Source organism: Amblyomma americanum, chromosome 10 (assembly GCF_052857255.1).
Source record: "Amblyomma americanum isolate KBUSLIRL-KWMA chromosome 10, ASM5285725v1, whole genome shotgun sequence".
Lineage (NCBI taxonomy): Eukaryota > Metazoa > Arthropoda > Arachnida > Ixodida > Ixodidae > Amblyomma > Amblyomma americanum.
The window spans coordinates 69045432-69063775 of NC_135506.1; the positions used below are offsets into that span (position 1 = coordinate 69045432).

General features: G+C 43.7%; 1 protein-coding gene across 5 annotated transcripts in view; it reads right to left on the minus strand.

Moving 5' to 3' along the window:
* The window catches only part of LOC144107183 (regulator of chromosome condensation-like), a 47254-nt gene that overhangs the window by 27262 nt on the left and 1648 nt on the right, over nucleotides 1–18344 (minus strand). For 2 of the 5 annotated variants that reach the window (XM_077640194.1, XM_077640193.1), the window contains exons 2-4: nucleotides 10623–10643; nucleotides 8777–8864; nucleotides 3666–3856 (exon numbers count right to left, since the gene is read on the minus strand). In XM_077640194.1, the coding sequence (XP_077496320.1) occupies nucleotides 3666–3856; nucleotides 8777–8864; nucleotides 10623–10643 (300 nt within the window). Of the gene's footprint in view, nucleotides 1–3665; nucleotides 3857–8776; nucleotides 8865–9681; nucleotides 9703–10622; nucleotides 10644–18344 lie in introns of all 5 variants that reach the window. The other 3 variants (XM_077640196.1, XM_077640195.1, XM_077640191.1) reach the window with 2 other exon arrangements.

Consider the following 18344-nt stretch of genomic DNA (forward strand, 5'->3'; position numbering starts at 1 on the left):
GCTGGCCACTTCTTCAGACCATTACGCCGTCACCACAACTTTTCTTTAAGGATGACATTTATAAGATTGTAAATTTACATTAACTAAATTATTTACAAAGCTTTTAGGATACGCCATGAAACACATCGCAAAAGACTACAACAGAGCAGTAGATGCGAGGTGTAGGCTTTGCGCATCACCAAGAAGGATTGCCACTCCGGTTTTAAGTCGGTCGGTTCATACATTTCCCTGATTTGAACAATCAGTTGGCAGAAAACCTAACATCAACTGCCAAACTCTCGTGCTGTGCTTGCAATGTCATCGTCTTCGTCGCATAGCCGCGTTCACGAGAGTTGTTGTTGAAAGTGCCAGTCTCTCACGCTGTAGATTGAAAGCGTGGTCTTCATCAACCTCCATCCGCGCACGTGGAAGCGTCATAAACAAGACAACTGAGTTGGAGGCCCTTCTGCTTTTTCACGAACGTGAAATAGCGGTTTTGACAGAAACTTGGCTTAACAATACAGTGTTTGGCAGTGAGTCCCTTACCACTGGCTATAGTTTGTACCGAAAGGATCGTGATGGTAGAGGTGGAGATGTCAGCATTTGGTTTAAATCATCCGTGTGAATTTTACCAATGCCTGATGCACCCAATGTAGAGTGCATTTTTTGCACAATGTACTATGGAAACGTTAGATATATTATCGAAGCAATGTACAGGCCCCCAAACTATACCGTTTCCGTATTATAGGAACTGAAACAGTATTTGTGCATGAATGTTAAACCTGATAATCGTATTACACTGTCAAGATATTTTAATTTGCTTGAAGTAGACTGGTCAAATTTTTCAGTCAAAAAGCACTACCCCCAAGGTGAAGCTATGTTGGCCATTGCTTTTGGCTTCGAAATATTGCAGACTGTAGAAAAAAATACCATATTTGAGGGCAGTTCTCAATCAATGCTTGACTTCTTTTTTGTTAGCGGATCAATTACTGCCAAAACAAATAGCCAGATAGTAGATAGAACATCGGACCACAAAGCTGTACTGCTCACTACTGCAGACGCCACTTTAGAAAAGCCTAAACATTCATCCTATCGAAACATTTCTCGAGATACATTGTAAGTATCTCGGACTCTTGATCACTAATGACTTTACTTGGCTAAGCACACTGACTACACAATGGCTAATGTTAAGCGCAAGTTGTTCTTTCTGAGGAGAGCTTTGAGATTTCCTACTCCTTCTGTCCGACCGCTCGCATACAAAAATATATTTATGCCGATACTAGACTGTGCATGCGTTATTTGGGACATTTTCACTGCAACTTACACTAATAAGATATAAATGGTGCCAAGAAAAGCAGCTCGCTTCATTTAAAATAGATTTGGACGTACGTGACAGAACTGGTAACTAAAGCGGACTTGCCCCCATTAACGCAAAGAAACCGTTTGTCGCGACTAAAATTCCTCTTTCAATTTATTAACGGCCACTATAAGACAGATCTCACGAGAATAATTTCTTCTTCATCTGGTTACACCACTAGGCAAAGACACAGCCGCACAGTAACGCCATTTACCACGCGTAATAACCATTTTAAGTATTCTTTCCTTCCACGAACAGTAATTGAACGGAATCTCCTAACCAATGAACACGTTTCAAAATGTATGCATGCAGTGCGTGCCAGAACTAAAGGTAGAGTGATAGTTTAGGGCCCAACTCGTAACTGTCTCGGTATTGTCTCAAGTATTAGCTCAAGCAGCTCAACCCAATTAGCTCAAACCCGAACACACACAACAGTATAAGCATCTAGCCTCTCATTCAACAGAGCCTTGGGGGCTTGTCTTGTATGTTTACTACTCAGTAATATCGCCAGAAGTTGCAGACTACAAAATATAACTCGAATTTTAAAATGACTATTAGTGAGGGTGAGGGAGGGCCGACGATGTGAGGGTGAGGACGAGGGAGGGTCGCATAGTTTTTCATAGTGAGGACGAGGGTGAGGGAGGGCCACGGATTCCAAAGTGAGGGTGAGGGAGGAAAAGTAAAAATGAGGGCATTTGCCCACCTCTGGTCACGGCAATATTTATTTTCTTTCTCCAGGTTGGCCAAGGTCACCCTCATTCAAAATCTCGCTCATTTCCCACATCACGTGACTAACCTACGAGGCTTCACCACACACCAGCATTTTCCAGGTCATGAGGCCAATAGTTCTTTCGCATCAAATACTGAGAAATGGTTTTGCAGAAAGGAAGGCCTCACTTCCCTGTGGGCAACTCAATTGCGCAGTGAGAGAAGGGGCCTTCAAAGGAGGGTGCAAAAAAAAAAGAGGCACCGTAGTGAAGGGCTCCAGAAGGATCTCAACCACCTGCAGTTCTTTGCCGTGCACTGCTGCCAAGGCCAGGACTTAAAAGGTACTCTAAAGAGGAATCTGAACGCGTCTTTTTACCGTGGGAACTCTGTCTACACGTTCCGGGCATTCTTAGAAACTTCCAATTATTATCCCTAATTAGATTGAATTAAACGTCCTGGCTCCCACCCTTTTTTGAACTGAACGCGGTAGATAGGCGGAGTCAACCAACGCATGGAATGCCTTTGAGCCAGTCCAGTGGCGGCTTCACTTTCGCTTTTATTTTACCTTTAGGTTTCTGTGAATAAAGAGTTTCAGTCACAGACAATATAGCCGCACGTTAGGCCCACGGAAATAAAAATACACGTGGACTCTGATTTACGTATCACTGTGCCGATGACAGATTGGCAAGCTGCCATGGGACTGGCTGACGCATTGGTTGACTCCTCCTACTTAGCGCGTTGAGTTTTAAAAAAAGGCGGGAGCCAGGACGTTTAATTCTATTTAATTAGGGTAATCGGCAGCACAGGACAATAATTCTAAGAATGCCCGGAATGTGTAGATAGAGTTTTCGCAGTAAAAAGACGAGTTCAGATTCCCCTTTAATGCACCTTTAACCCTGCAACCTCGTTCTCAGCAGCTGAATGGCCCAGATACTGATCTGTTACAGCAGGTATGTCCAAGTGGTAGAGACAAAGAGTAGAATGGGCAAAAAAAAAAAAGAACTAAAACAAAAACTGCCTGGCCCGCACTGACAGAGACAGAAGAAAGAGGGGCAGGCAGGTCGACTAAGGTTTGTGCTTTTTTTTTTACGACAGCCATAGTGCAGTTCGCCTTCTTTTGTGTTGTTTGCAAGTGAATGAATACAAGCCCCTCCCACAGAAATCTCTTTGGATTGGCAAACTGCACCAGGGGCCCTCGAAGACTTGCAACGAAAAAGGTGACTCATTGTTTCGCAGCACATTGCACACATTTAGATGAAGCAAATTACGACATAACATACTTGCATTTAAAGCACAAGGAAATGTGTAATCCCCAAGCATATCTTTTATGGATAGAAGACAGGAGAGATTCCTACTGTCCCTCCCGTGGAAACATCAATCTTCAACAACAGTACATTCAGACATCTAAAACAACGGGCATGCTACATACGAGTGGGCTGCCTGTTCCTCTTTATTTGCGCCATACATACGGGAATGAGCCACAAAATCTTTCAGAGTTGTGCCCCATTCGTGGCATCATCACCAAGGGCACTCGCAATAACTCAACACTGAATTGCAAAAAGAATGCAAGAAATAAAAGAAAGAAAAGAGAAAGGAAAAGAGAAACAAAAAATAGCCTCACCTTCCCATCAACCGTGAGGCAGAGGGTATGCATGCCTCCGGCGACAACATCGACCACGTTGTCCAAATTTGGCACAAGAGTAGGGCGCAGCCTCTCCATGAAATCTTCACCCAAGCCAAGCTGACCAACGTCAGCCTGACCAACTGCGTAAACCTGGCCAGGGATCTTGCGCCTCTCCACAACCACCTCTTCTGCAACAAGAATTTACATAGGCATACTGCGAACCTGGCACAAGATGGAGGTCATCACAGCCAGGCACAAACAACGAAAAGAAAACAAAATGAACACAGGATATGGTAAAAACAAGCATAAGCAAGCACTCTGTCTTTTCAAGTGAGAGTTATTGCAAGCACTTGAAAAAAATTTGTATGGTTTATATTGGTTGTTTCAGCGAAAGTCATGAGTATGATGCACACAGCAAGCATAGCCGAGCCACTTGTGACAATCCCATACATGTCGTTCATCTATATATACTCGCCACTGGCCAACCTCCATGTGGCGCCAGTTTTCCCAACATTCGCACCAAAAATATGATGCAACCGTTTGTCGTCCAGAGTTCCGGGTGGCGTCATACAATTTCTTGTTGCGTATAGCTCACATGTGCTCATCAAGTTAGAGGCTAGCTTGCAAGAGGGATTCAAACTGACGACACATGCACCTTCAAATGTACGCCTTCCCAGACTTGCGCATCAAAATTGTAATGCAACCATTCCTCATACAGTGTTCCCAGTGGTTTCACACACGCACGCGTGTGTGCGAGAATCATTGAACTTTAATGTACATACAAACATTACATGTGAACAATGCACCCAGGGACAGTAACGCTTTAGCATTCTTACATATAAGCAGTCTTAAGTATCTCTGAGAAATTTTTCTTGCCATCGCTGGGATTTTCTGTTGCATCTGCGAGTATGCACACACACATAACGCCAGCTTTTCTTGCAATGAGACTAGTAATGCTCTCGCATTCCCACATATAAGCAGTCTTAAGCGTCTCTGAAAAAGTTTTCTTGCCATCGCTGGGATTTTCTGCCGTATCTGAGAGTATGCACACAAACATGCCACCAGCTTTTCTTGCAATGAGACTAGTAATGCTTTCACATTCCCACATATACGCAGTCTTAAGCGTCTCTGAAGAAGTTTTCTTGCCATCGCTGGGTTTTTGAGTCGCATCTGCGAGTATGCACACACACACATGCCGCCAGCTTTTTCTTGCAATGAGACTAGTAATGCTTTCGCGTTCCCACATATAAGCAGTCTAAGCGTCTCTGAAAAAGTTTTCTTGCCATAGCTGGGATTTTCTGCCGTATCTGAGAGTATGCACACAAACATACCACCAGCTTTTCTTGCAATGAGACTAGTAATGCTTTCACATTCCCACATATACGCAGTCTTAAGCGTCTCTCAAGAAGTTTTCTTGCCATCGCTGGGTTTTTGTGTCGCATCTGCGAGTATGCACACACACACACATGCCGCCAGCTTTTCTTGCAATGAGACTAGTAATGCTTTCGCGTTCCCACATATAAGCAGTCTAAGCGTCTCTGAAAAAGTTTTCTTGCCATAGCTGGGATTTTCTGCCGTATCTGAGAGTATGCACACAAACATACCACCAGCTTTTCTTGCAATGAGACTAGTAATGCTTTCACATTCCCACATATACGCAGTCTTAAGCGTCTCTCAAGAAGTTTTCTTGCCATCGCTGGGTTTTTGAGTCGCATCTGCGAGTATGCACACACACACATGCCGCCAGCTTTTCTTGCAATGAGACTAGTAATGCTTTCGCGTTCCCACATATAAGCAGTCTAAGCGTCTCTGAAAAAGTTTTCTTGCCATAGCTGGGATTTTCTGCCGTATCTGAGAGTATGCACACAAACATACCACCAGCTTTTCTTGCAATGAGACTAGTAATGCTTTCACATTCCCACATATACGCAGTCTTAAGCGTCTCTCAAGAAGTTTTCTTGCCATCGCTGGGTTTTTGTGTCGCATCTGCGAGTATGCACACACACACATGCCGCCAGCTTTTCTTGCAATGAGACTAGTAATGCTTTCGCGTTCCCACATATAAGCAGTCTAAGCGTCTCTGAAAAAGTTTTCTTGCCATAGCTGGGATTTTCTGTTGCATCTGCGAGTATGCACACAAACATACCACCAGCTTTTCTTGCAATGAGACTAGTAATGCTTTCACATTCCCACATATACGCAGTCTTAAGCGTCTCTCAAGAAGTTTTCTTGCCATCGCTGGGTTTTTGTGTCGCATCTGCGAGTATGCACACACACACATGCCGCCAGCTTTTCTTGCAATGAGACTAGTAATGCTTTCGCGTTCCCACATATAAGCAGTCTAAGCGTCTCTGAAAAAGTTTTCTTGCCATAGCTGGGATTTTCTGTTGCATCTGCGAGTATGCACACACATGCCGCCAGCTTTTCTTGCAATGAGACTAGTAATGCTTCTGCATTAATATGAACATGCAGCACTGTTAATGGCGCACTGCCAGGGTCTGTGCTGCAGAAAGCACCGATGCCGACGGCACGAAACTAGGAAAGAGCTAAGAGCTAAACCCTTGAAAAGAGTTTCCACAAAATACGTGCAATATCTGCTTCACACACGACCTCCAAAAGTGTACTGGAAAGGGGGACAGGCCAGTGTGTGTGCTCGCAGAACCCCCGGCTTTCACGGAACCCTGTTTGAGAACACTTGTTCTAAACAATAAATGAGTCTTTTGCTGCTGAACAAATATCAACGTAGCCAGAGCCATCCAATCAATGTTTACTGAGAACGAGAATCTGAGATGTCCTGCATACCTATGAATGAGTGTAAGGGTTCAATCAGCAACTATTAACCCTGTAAGGCCCAGCGCTGCTATACGATACAAAGCGTGAAAATGTGAATAATTTTGCCCGCATATCTACGTGAATTGCTAGCATTTGTCAAGTAATGTTCTTCTCCAACATATTTATCAACGCAAGGGCAAAACATAAGTTGCCAGGTGTGCAGGACACCCGCGAAAAATAAAAGTTTGTGCAAAAACTAGCCCTAATACAAAACAGCCTACAATTTATGTGGCCGTAATGCTGCACTTATAGATGATAGAACAGTTTTAAATTCCTGAATACCCCTGCGCGTTAGCACATGCTTTTGTGGTCCTTCGACACTCAGATATTTTTAAAATTAGCTCAAATCAACTACTATGTAATTAATCTTTTCTTAATGAATAAACAAGCCATTAATGATGACGTTACGGAAATTTATAGCTTTTATTTGACGTTTTCAATGCACGAGAATTAATGGGTTAACACTTTCATGCACAGCACACAAAACAATGTACAGCACGAATTGTAAGCTTTTTCTGGAAGCGTGCTATAGCTGGCAACGATTTCTTTGTTTCAAACAATTATAAAACTCTTCATGTTGGACAAGTGTGCTTGCCTAAGTTTGCTAGTGAACGAAGTAAAAGGACCTTGGTTGTGCTTTTATGAGATACTCTAGTAGACAGATAATGTCACCTGCAATACATTTTTTTTTTTTTGCCTTTCTACCATAACATGCATCTTCGAGGAAAAGAAAGGATTCCCCAATTCCACAGCTAATTATTTGACAAATCCTGGTGTTTCCACATTTAAACCTTCAACAATATGAAACTATGTATGAAATATTGTATTGATACATAGTGAAAGTGCCCAAAAAGACAAGGACACAAAAAGAGACAAACACAGTCTCTTTCTGTGTCCTTGCCTTTTTGAGCGCTTTCACAATCTAAACATGGTGAGCCAACAAGCCCCAACGCTGCCGCTGTTGAAATATTGCACGTCTATAAAGAAGTTTATGGAGGTTTAACGTTCCAAAGCGACTCCGGCTATAAGGGCCTCTATAGTGAACAGCTCCGGAATAATTTTGACCCCCTGGGGTTCTGTAAAGGCCGATTCATACGACGGTCCGTTCGCCCGCGGCTCGTGCATCACGTGTTCATGCGCCACTAAAAACTGGCCTGCGATCCGATCATGTCAAGCGAATGCGACGGACCAAAAGAGCAGACGACGCGCTGAGTGTACCACTGTTGCCAGGTTATTTTAAAGCGTTTGGCAACGCTGGTCAAACTGGTTTTTCCTCCTGACCCATGGCTGTGATTGAATGGTGCAGGTGTGGCCCTTTGTCAATTCCTCAACGCGCTTGGGCCATCTTGCTAGCCCAGTCGATCGTTTTGTCATGGTAGCGAACGCAGTGCAGCTTGTTAAAACAGCGCTCCAGCTCAACGCCACTCAGAGAAATGCGGCAGCCAAAATATTGCAAGAGCGGTGGTTGCCAGAGCTAGCGCGCGCGTCTTCGCGGGCCGCCGCTAATTCCCGCGAGGGGAGAGGCACTTGAACTACCTTGGTTGTCCAGCCCGCGGGCCGACAGCGCGCCTCTCAATTTGATGACGCACAAACAGGTGATAGGCACACCGCGGGCAAACGGACCGTCGTGTGAATTGGCCTTAACACGCACTGACATCGCACAGTACACAGGCCTGCCTCTAAAATTTCGCCCCCATCAAAATTCGTCTGCCGCGGCCGGGATCGAACCTGCGTCTTTCGTGTCAGCAGCTGAGCGCCATAACCTGAGTCACCGCGGCAACCACGTCTATAAAAAAGTAATCATTGGTGTTTTGCATAGCAAACCTGACTTCTTGGCTGTTTTCAGGCTTGCATAAAATATTTAGGCATAAGAAGTAAATGACAAGCGCCACAATAGTTAACTGCGGAAGCCTTACTGAAATGGTTTTAAGGTTGCTGTTAGTTTCTACATGGCAGTTCGAAAAGATGCTTTCAGGCTGGTTAGGTTTAATCCAATTTTTCCAATACTGTCTTGGCATGCCGAAATCGGCAACCATGGTCTTTACCCTAAAACAAAAAAATGTACCTTGTGTTGTATTTTGTATTTTCAACAATCTTTCTGCTTTGGTTTTGCACAAGTTTATGCCATGTGACAGCAATCGGGTGGCATGAAACTATGCCACCCTATTTCTTCACAATAACAACTGCCTTTGAGTTTCCTCAAAATAAGCCACATGAACACAGCTCTGCACACACTAGAACAAAGTATGGAGAAGGCAAGTCTCCCCAGTAGTTACCCTTCTCTGCAACTTTGATTCTTTTTGCATCCGACGGGGCATCTTTTGCAGGCTTGCCTCTTTTTCTGGAAGGGCCTGCTTCATTGGACTGCAGACCATGTTTAAAGAGAATTAGGTGACATGCAAAAGCCAGAAATAGTGCAAGCAAAGCAATGACCTGAAATGTGCACAGCCGTGTAGCAGACAGCTGTTGCAAAGACAGTATACTAAATGTACAGCAAACTGGACTACATGGACAGCTCATAGGAGCCTACAAACAGCAAGTTTATAAGCATTCATCAAGATCTACGTGATAATGGCAATGAGAATAATATGAATTAACCACTTAATATGTGCCCGTACAAAATGGAAGTTAGCACTGGAGTTAAGCGAAACTTTTGCTCACTCTCCAGGCGGGAATGCAGGGAAGATGAAGTTTTGTATTTGGCTTGGTTATTGTAGCATATGAAACGTGGATTCAGCCATAACAATTAGACTCTTCTCGAGGCAAACATAGATGAAATGCTGCGAGAGTTTCGTACCAGCCTAACACTGAACTTTCACTTACGTCAAATTTATTGAATAAATGAAAACAACACACCACTGACATAATTTAATCTGCGCACAGAGGAGAGCATCGTGGCACAGCTGCCAATTCTGAGGTAGAATACACATTTGCAGCCCAAAGATAGCCAAGCCAAGTAAGAATCCTTGTCATCCTAGCATTCCAGCTTTCACGAGAAATGCTGTATAAGAAACTCGCACAGACGGTGGCACTAGCTTAAATACTGAAACTCAATGGCTGAAAGAGAAGATTCGGAAAAAGGAAGGAACATATGCAGACCAATGTAAAATGGTGCTTTAAAAGGGCTGTATTGACACGAATTCAAGCAGATGTTTTAAGAACATGAGCTCTTACTACTTACGTCTGTCATGGTCGTGTCAGCCTGCAATGAAGGTCAAATTTACCAAAACAGTTACGTGACCACTCTACATCACATAGCAACAGTGGGCACATATCACCTCAATTAATGCATATACTTTCGATCCACTGTATATGTGCCAGTATAGTGGCCACCGAAGTGGAACCCCATTAGGACCATCATTTGCATAAAATATGGGGGCCACCCGTATGACAAAGAATGTTCGAAGTGGTGTTAAATAACTTCGCATGTTCCTGAGGACAAGATTACTAATTGAGACGAAGCCCAAAATAATATGATTTCGCACCGACATTTCCGACCCCAAACAGTGCACTCCGAGGACCTTCAGACGGCCATTACAGCCAAACCGTTTGTCGCAGGGGGTTCCAGGTGGTGTCGAATGAATCGTGTTTTGATGCACACGTTTATAAAATTTGTTAATATAACGACGAAGTATACAGGAAATACCAAAGGTGGTTGCAAATCGCAATAGTAGTGCAAAATCCATGGTGAGATGGCGCTGCTTGAGTCTAATCATCAGCATCATCATCAAGGGATGTTTCCGGAGAGGGAACATCCACGGATGTTTGGGTTTAGTCTTCTCCACATTTGCCGAGACAGTGTTGGCATTTTTTTTTTTTCGAAATGAAGGGTAATCGAACTAAAGGGCAGCTGTTTAGAAAACCAAAATCATTTTAGTACTACGTTCAGTACTCCTCCGTGTGCGCTCACCAGCAGTTTATTCATCCCCCACCTCCCTCTTGCTGGAACCCTCATGAGGGCAATGGCCCGAAGGCGTCAGCTTAAATACTGAAACTCTATGGCTGAAAGAGATTTGGAAAAGGAAGGAACATATGCAGACCAATGCAAAATGGTGCTTTAAAAAGGCTGTATCGACATGATTTCAAGCAGATGTTTTAAGAGCGTGAGCTCTTACTACCTACCTCTGTAGTGGATGTGTCAGTCTGCAATGAAGGTCAAATTGAGCAACACAGTTACAATGCGGCCACACTACATCACATAGCAACAGTGGGCACATAGCGCCTCAATTAATGCCTATACTTTCGATCCGTTTTATATGTGGCAGTATAGTGGCCTCGAAGTGGAACCCTCTCCCCCATGACCACCATTTGCAGAAAATTTGGGGGCCACCCCTATGACACAGAATGTTCGAAGGTTGTTAAATGACTTGACAGGTTCCTGAGAATAAAATTACTAAATGAGATGAAGCCCAAGATATGTGTGGAATTCGCACTGACAACCTTTCCGACCCCAAACAGCGCATTCCGAGGACCTTCAGACTGCCATTACGGCAGAACCGTTTGTCGCAGGGGGTTCCGGATGGTGTCAAATGAATCGTGCTGTGATGCACACATTTATAAAATTTATTAACTGGTATAACGAGAAAATATACCGGCTATACCGTACGAGGTTGTAAATCGCAATATAGTGCAAAATCCATGGGGTAGATGGCGCTGCTTGTGTCTTATCATAGGCATATCATAAGACATATAGACATATGTGGTACAGAGGGAGATAGATTAGGTTTCAAGTTTATTATTTATTAAGGAAAAAACCTGCAGTCATGGTATTTAATTATGAGGTCGGCAAGCATAGAATACACAAGTTCACGCTAGAAATAGTGGATGTGTACCAGTATCTTGGGGTGTGGATAAATAACGGCACTGAGTAACGGCACAGAGCATGAAAAATATGTAATGAATAAAGCTAGTAGGAATGCAGCTGTCATGAAAAATAGGGCACTGTGGAATTACAATAGGTATGAGGTGGTAAGAGGAATCTGGAAAAGGGTGATGGTCCCTAGCCTGACCTTCGGTAATGCGGTCCTGTGTATGAGGCCAGATGCTCAAGCAAGGCTATAAATTAAACAACGGCGAGTAGGGAGGTTAGCTTTGGGAGCACATGGCAATACACCAAATCAGCGGGTACAGGGTGATATGGGATGGGCGTCGTTCGAGAGCAGAGAAGCTAGCAGTACGATAGCATTTGAGGAACGATTGAGAAAGATGGAGGAAAAGCAGTGGGCTAGGAAAGTTTTCAGATACCTGTATATAAAGAATGTTGACACGAAATGGAGAAAGCGAACTAGAAAATTGACAAGCAAATATCTGGACAGCAGTAAGGGGGCAAATCAGCAATTATGGGTAAGAAAAAGGTTAAAGAAGCAGAGAGAGCTCTGTGGAAAACAGGGAAGCTGACGAAATCGGCACTGGGAACATACAGGATCTTTAAGCAGGAAATTGCCAAAGAAAATATCTATGATAAATGTAAGGGAAGCTCTTTGTTGTTTGAGGCCAGGACGGGAGTTTTGCGGACTAAGACATACAGAGCCAGGTACCATGAGATAGACACTTGTGTTGCGTGTGAAGAGGAGGAGGAAGCGACTGAACACTTGATACTTTTCTGTAAAGCGCTTCACCCTACAGTGGAAAGCAGCGGGGCTGATTTATCCAAGGCATTGGGGTTTAAGGACAGTGAAGGGAAAAGAGATTTTAAGCGGGTAGAAGTAACCAAGCGAAGATTATCTAATTAGTGGCTAAAATCAAGAGAAGAGTAAAATTTCATAAGTCATGGCTAGGTGGCTTGAAGCACCACCCAATTTAAAGGGTTCAGCATGCATGCATCCGTCCATGCGTCTGCCTGCCCACCCGCCCACTCGCTTGCCCACCCGCCCGTTTGTCTGTGCAATGAGCTAGGAAAGTTTTCAGGTACCTGTACATGAGAAAGGTGGACACAAAATGGAGAAAGCGAACTAGAGAATTGACAAGCAAATATCTGAACAGCAGTTGCGGTGCAAATCAGCAATTATCGGTTAAGAAAAAGGTTAAAGAACCAGAGAGAGCTCTGTGGAAAACAGGGATGCTGCCGAAATCGAGGGAATATACAGAACCTTTAAGCTGGAAATTGCCAAAATATCTATGATAATTGTAGGGGAAGCTCTTTGTTGTTCGAGGCCAGGACGGGAGTTTTCCAGACTGAGACATACTGAGTCAGGTACCACGAGATAGACACGTTGTGCGGTGTGTGTGGAGAGGAGGAAATGGCTGAACACTTGATACTTTTCTGTAAAGGGCTTCACCCTACAGTGGAAAGCAGTGGGGCTGATTTATTCAAAGCATTGGGGTTTAAGGACAGTGAAGAAAAAAATAGATTTTAAATGGACAGAAGTAACCAAGCGAAGGTTATCTGATTGGTGGTTAAAATTAAAACAAAAGTAAAATTTTACGAGTCATGGCTAGGTGGCTTGAGTCACCACCGGTTTAAAGGGGTCAGCCTTACCCATCCATCCATCAGTATCATTATCAAGGGATGTTTCCGGACAGAAAACATCCGCAGATGTTTGGATTTGGTCTTCTCCACATTTGCTAAGCACACCGATGTAAACACTCGAAGCTCCCGTAGCTAACGTTCTTAAGTAGAACACTGAGGCAGTGTTGGCGGAGAATTTTTAGCTTTTTTTTCCAAATCTTTTTGAACTACGTTCAGTACTCCTCCCCTGACGCTGTGTTTGAGTGTATACTATCTGTTAAGCAGCGTTTATGTAAGTTCACTGGCTTTTCTTGCAAATGTGCTGCCCAGTTGTTACTGTTGCTTTGTGGCGATATTGAGCAAAACCCCGGTCCGGATAGCAAGGCTCTAAGGCATCCCAGTATCGGCGGGTTTTACGAAACTGTGGCGCGGTTAGAAAACGTTGAGGCACAATTCTTACGCGAAGTAAAGGCTGTGCAAGAACAGCGTAGTGTGGTGACGGCTTCACTGAATGAGCTGGCGGGCAAAGTTGCTATGCTGGAGCACTCAATGAGTAATAATGACACTAATCACGTTTTCGAATCTAGTACAGTTCATTACCTCACCCGCGAGGTCGCTCAGGTGAGGTTGTCATAAGATGATGACGCTAATCAATTACGCAGGAATAATCTGGTACTTTTTGGATTACCTGATTCGCTGAATGAGAGCTGGGTTGAATCGAAGAAAAAAGCACGGTCTTTTTTCGAGTGAAGCCTTGGTGAGCTTATTTGCTTCAACAGCATTGAGTTCGCACGTCGTTTGGGACACTACAAAAGTGATAGGAACTGTCCAACTGTGGTTAAATTTTCTACCTACAAAGATAGGGGGCGAGTACTTTCATGCACCCCAAGGCTAAAGGTAGCCTTCTTTGCTATTCGCGAGGACTTCACTTTTACAGTGAGACATGCGCGCTCGAAGCTTTTGCAGTATGCCCGTGCCTTGGAAAAGCCCTTTAAGTTACGGTGTCAAACTGATAGTAGATGGGAAACGTTATGTTATGGTCGTTACGGGAATGTTTCTTTTATGACCAGAAACACAGCCAAGTTATTGAGACTAATAAAAGATAGCCAGAAACAAGATACAGGACTAGCCGGAGCCTTTCTCCTAGGGGCCGGCATGACTGTTCTGCATCTGTACTGCAGCCCTTAACCATTCTTGTTGTAAACTGCCGAAACATTAAAAATGAAGTAGATGACTTTGCAGCTCTAGTCTCTGCCATTAAGCCACATATTGTCATTGGCACAGAATCTTGGCTTCATGATTCTATTCTGGAAACTGAAGTTTTCCCAAATGGTTTCGAAAAATATCGTCGTGACAGGAATATCCAGGGAGAGGGTATGTTCCTGCTTGTCGATGCTTGCCTGCGATCTGCTGCTTTGTCCTCGCCTCTGGAGTGCTGATGATGATGATAGATTTTTATGGCGCAAGGGCAGCTATGGCCAAAGAGCGCCATGTCACAAGGTATTTTTCTTTTTCTCAAGGTGGGGTCGGAGACCCATTTCCCAAGCATTTCACCCTAAATAAGCCGAGCACCAGACCAGGGGAAAGCTTGTACCCATTGTATCACCGGTGGGTACCCGGCGGCACTGGGGATCGAACCCCGCACCTCCCGCATACGAGGCGGATGCTCAACCACTTCGCCACCGCTGCGGTGCCTCTGGAGTGCGGCGAATCAGTTTGGTGCAATGTGTAGTTAGATAATGGTCGTCACTTAGCTGTTGGCTCGTTCTACCGTTCTCCTGCATGTACTAATCCTGCTGTTTTTAGATACCTATCAAATTTTTTATCTTCGCTCAACCAATATTTTGTTTTCGAAGGTGATTTTAATATGCCCACTGTCCAGTGGGACAATAATAAATGCAATATGACAGACTCGAGTGCCTTATCAGTAGGCTTTTCTGAGTTTATTTTAGCTAATTACCTGTACCAGTTTGTTGCAGAACCAACAAGACAAGGGAGAAACGGTGCTTCTATCCTCGACTTAATTTTTACTAACAGACCGTACAACATTACTGACGTTATGGTCATTCTGGGAATAAGTGACCATGACTGCGTTGTTGCACAGCTTATGCCTGTTAGCTCTCGAATAGCACATGAGGGAACCAGAAAGGTTTATTTCTATGAAAAGGATGATTATACTTCCATCTGCACTCAGCTTAAATCTTTCTTACCTGAATTCACTACGGCCAGTGAAAATTTAGATTGTAATGGGCTGTGGTTAATGTTTAAACATATACATGAAAAATTAATTGCTCAGTGTACCCCTAGTAAAGATATGTTGTAAAAGGCGAGCTGATAAGCCATGGGTGACTAGCAAGACTTGTTTGCTTATCAAAAAAAAACATCACCTCCTATGCAGGTACAAAAGAAGCAAGCAATGATCGCTCTGTCTATGACTCCTTAAAGCACTTTGGCAATGAAATAAAAATTAAGAATAAGGTAGCCACACGTGACTATTTTTATGCTTTGGGAGATAAGCTGCAAACTAATTCTAAGGAAATGTGGAAGCTTTTAAAATCGAATGGAAGAGAGCCCGTAGGAATCCCAAACTTAGCAGATTGTAACGGTGTACTGGTGGATGATGATTATAAGAAGGCCTGTTCATTTAACACTTATTTCCAGTCTGTTTTCACCCCACCTTATTCTGGCAATCTCCCTTCAGTGTCTGAGGCACTAACCAGTGATACTACTGACCTGGTTATTACGCACAATGGTGTAGCAAAATTACTTCAAGATACTAAAGCTGGTTCTGCAGGTGGGCCCGGCGGTCTTACTTTTTAAGTCCTGCGGGCCTGCTCTGATGTGATTGCTCGCTATTTAGTGATTTTGTTCAAAAAATCGCTTAAAACCAGCTCTCTTCCTGACGAGTAGAAAATGGCTAATGTAGTTCCTATTCACAAAGGTGGCTCAAAGAATAGTGTCGCTAATTACAGGCCTATCTCCCTTACTTGTATCTGTTGCAAATTAATGGAGCACATCATTTACAGTTCCGTGATGAAACACCTCGAAAGCAATAAATTCCTCACCGACTTCCAACATGGTTTCAGGTCTGGCCGCTCATGCATAACCCAATTAACCGAATTCAGTCATGACATTTTCTCTGCTTTCAACAGCCGCGAGCAGGTAGACTGCATATTTTTAGACTTTAAAAAGGCCTTCAACACAGTTTCCCATGTCCTGTTATTCCATAGGCTATCGTTTCTTAGCATACAAAGCAAACTGTTTCAATGAATTAAAGATTAACTGCGCGGGCGCAAGCAACGCGTCTTAGTAAATGGGTGCTTATCGAACACTGCAGCGGTCACTTCTGGTGTCCCACAGGGATCTGTGTTGAGGTCTTTAGTGCTCTTAATCTATATCAATGACATAGCGGAAAGTGTGACTTGCCAGGTGAGGCTATACGCGGACGGCTGCGTTTTGTATTGTTCTATTAAAGCACCATGTGACTCAGATAATCTTCAGCAAAACTTGGACTGCATTCAACTCTGGTACGATAAATGGAAGATGTGTTTGAATACTGCAAAACGTTACTGTATTTCTTTTACACGCAGGCGCACTCCAATTTTGTCTGACTACCTTTTAAACAGCGAACCTTTAACTAAAATAACCGATTATAAATATTATAAATATCTTGGTGTTTTTCTGCTGACCTGACTTGGAAAAAAGAAACCGAATATATATCATCAAAGGCAGCAAGAATGTTGGACTTCTTAAAAGAGGAATTTCCGAGATGCACCTCAGAAGGTTAAAGAAATTTTGTATTTCACAAACATCAGACCTATTATGGCGTATGCCTGCGCAGTCTGGGATCCTCAAATCGAGACCGATTGTGCTATGCTGGAACGTGTACAGAATCGTGCAGCACGATTTGTCACAAATACTATGTCCGTAGTAGCTGCATCAAGCAGGGGTTGAATTGAAACTCACTGGAACAGCGCCGTTTGCGAATTAAGTTAGAACTTCTCTACCGGATTTACTGCAATAAAACTGCGATTAGCTCTAAAACTTATTTGCTTCCACCACATTTTATATCAAGAAGATGCGAGCACGAATGGAAGATACGTGAAATGACGTGTAGGACTGATGCCTACAAATGCTCTTTTTTTTTTCCACATACCATCAATGAAAGGAACAAGCTGCCCCACTCTGTGTTCGAATGCCTCGTGCAATGTTGTCGGACCTCTGATGTACTTTATGTAATTGCATACTCTTTCCCGCTCTTCATATTTCGCTTTCTCCATTTCCTTATTTTGATTGATGTGATTTCACATTGACGATCCTCTTCATTTTACATAACTTTTTGTACCAGAGGTTGAGCCCATGTCGCATGCTGCAAGATGTATCTTTGAAAATTGTATGTTTGTATCCCCCCTGCAATTATGCCTTCACAGCGCTGCAGGAAATGTGAATAAATAAATAAATAAAGTATGCGCTCACCAGCAGTTTATGCATCCCCCACCCCCCTCTTGTCAGAACCCTCATAAGATCAATGACCCCAAAAACGCGCGGGAAACTGTTGCCTGCGATATGTGATACAAGCGTGCCGTGGGCTTTAGATCAAGGCATTGCACCACTGTCAATCAGGCAACAAACTGAATGGAATACTCGTGCTCGGTGTACAATGAACGAGCCATAGAGGCACAAATTTTTTCGCCTTTGTAGCGACCCTCGCGCTTAGTTCAGGACGGTGCAAAACGATGACGAAGCCGGTGGTAGTGCACACAGCACGAGCGGCGTAATAAAACGTGTCAGCTTGAAACCCAACGCAGTTGGGGCCAGTTCTTCCTCGCTGTCACTCTGACACTAATACCTTCAAAGCTAATTTAGACCCAGCATACCATTCCATTGGGAGAAAATTCAGAATGGTGCGCTGGAAATCAGCACAATCCAACGGCTGATACCGACCTCTTTTTATTTTTTGTATGAGGAATTCCATTATAGACTAGCAATTCTTCGACAGACAAATGCTCCTTCCAGAAAGGATGCTGTATTACACTACTGCTAAACCTGGCCGTTTGCCTGAAAGCTAGAGCTAATTGAATGAAGGGCATCTATGCATGGAGAACACCTTACAACGTGATGGTTCGGGATAGTGGTTATGCGTTATGTTCCATAGCGCAGCAAGAACTCGGGGGACAAACGCTATTTGTCCCCTGAGTTCTTGCTGCACTATGGAACATGAGAACACTTTTTTATCAAGATAAATGAACCATCGACAGCCATTTATCGATGGATTACAGATGACTACAGCACGATGAATGTACCTGTTGGGTTGAGGAAAACGAGAGCGCTGAGACGGCAACTGGACAGTTTTATTCCAGCCCAGCGAATCCGCTGTTCTGAGGGCATTGTGGGCT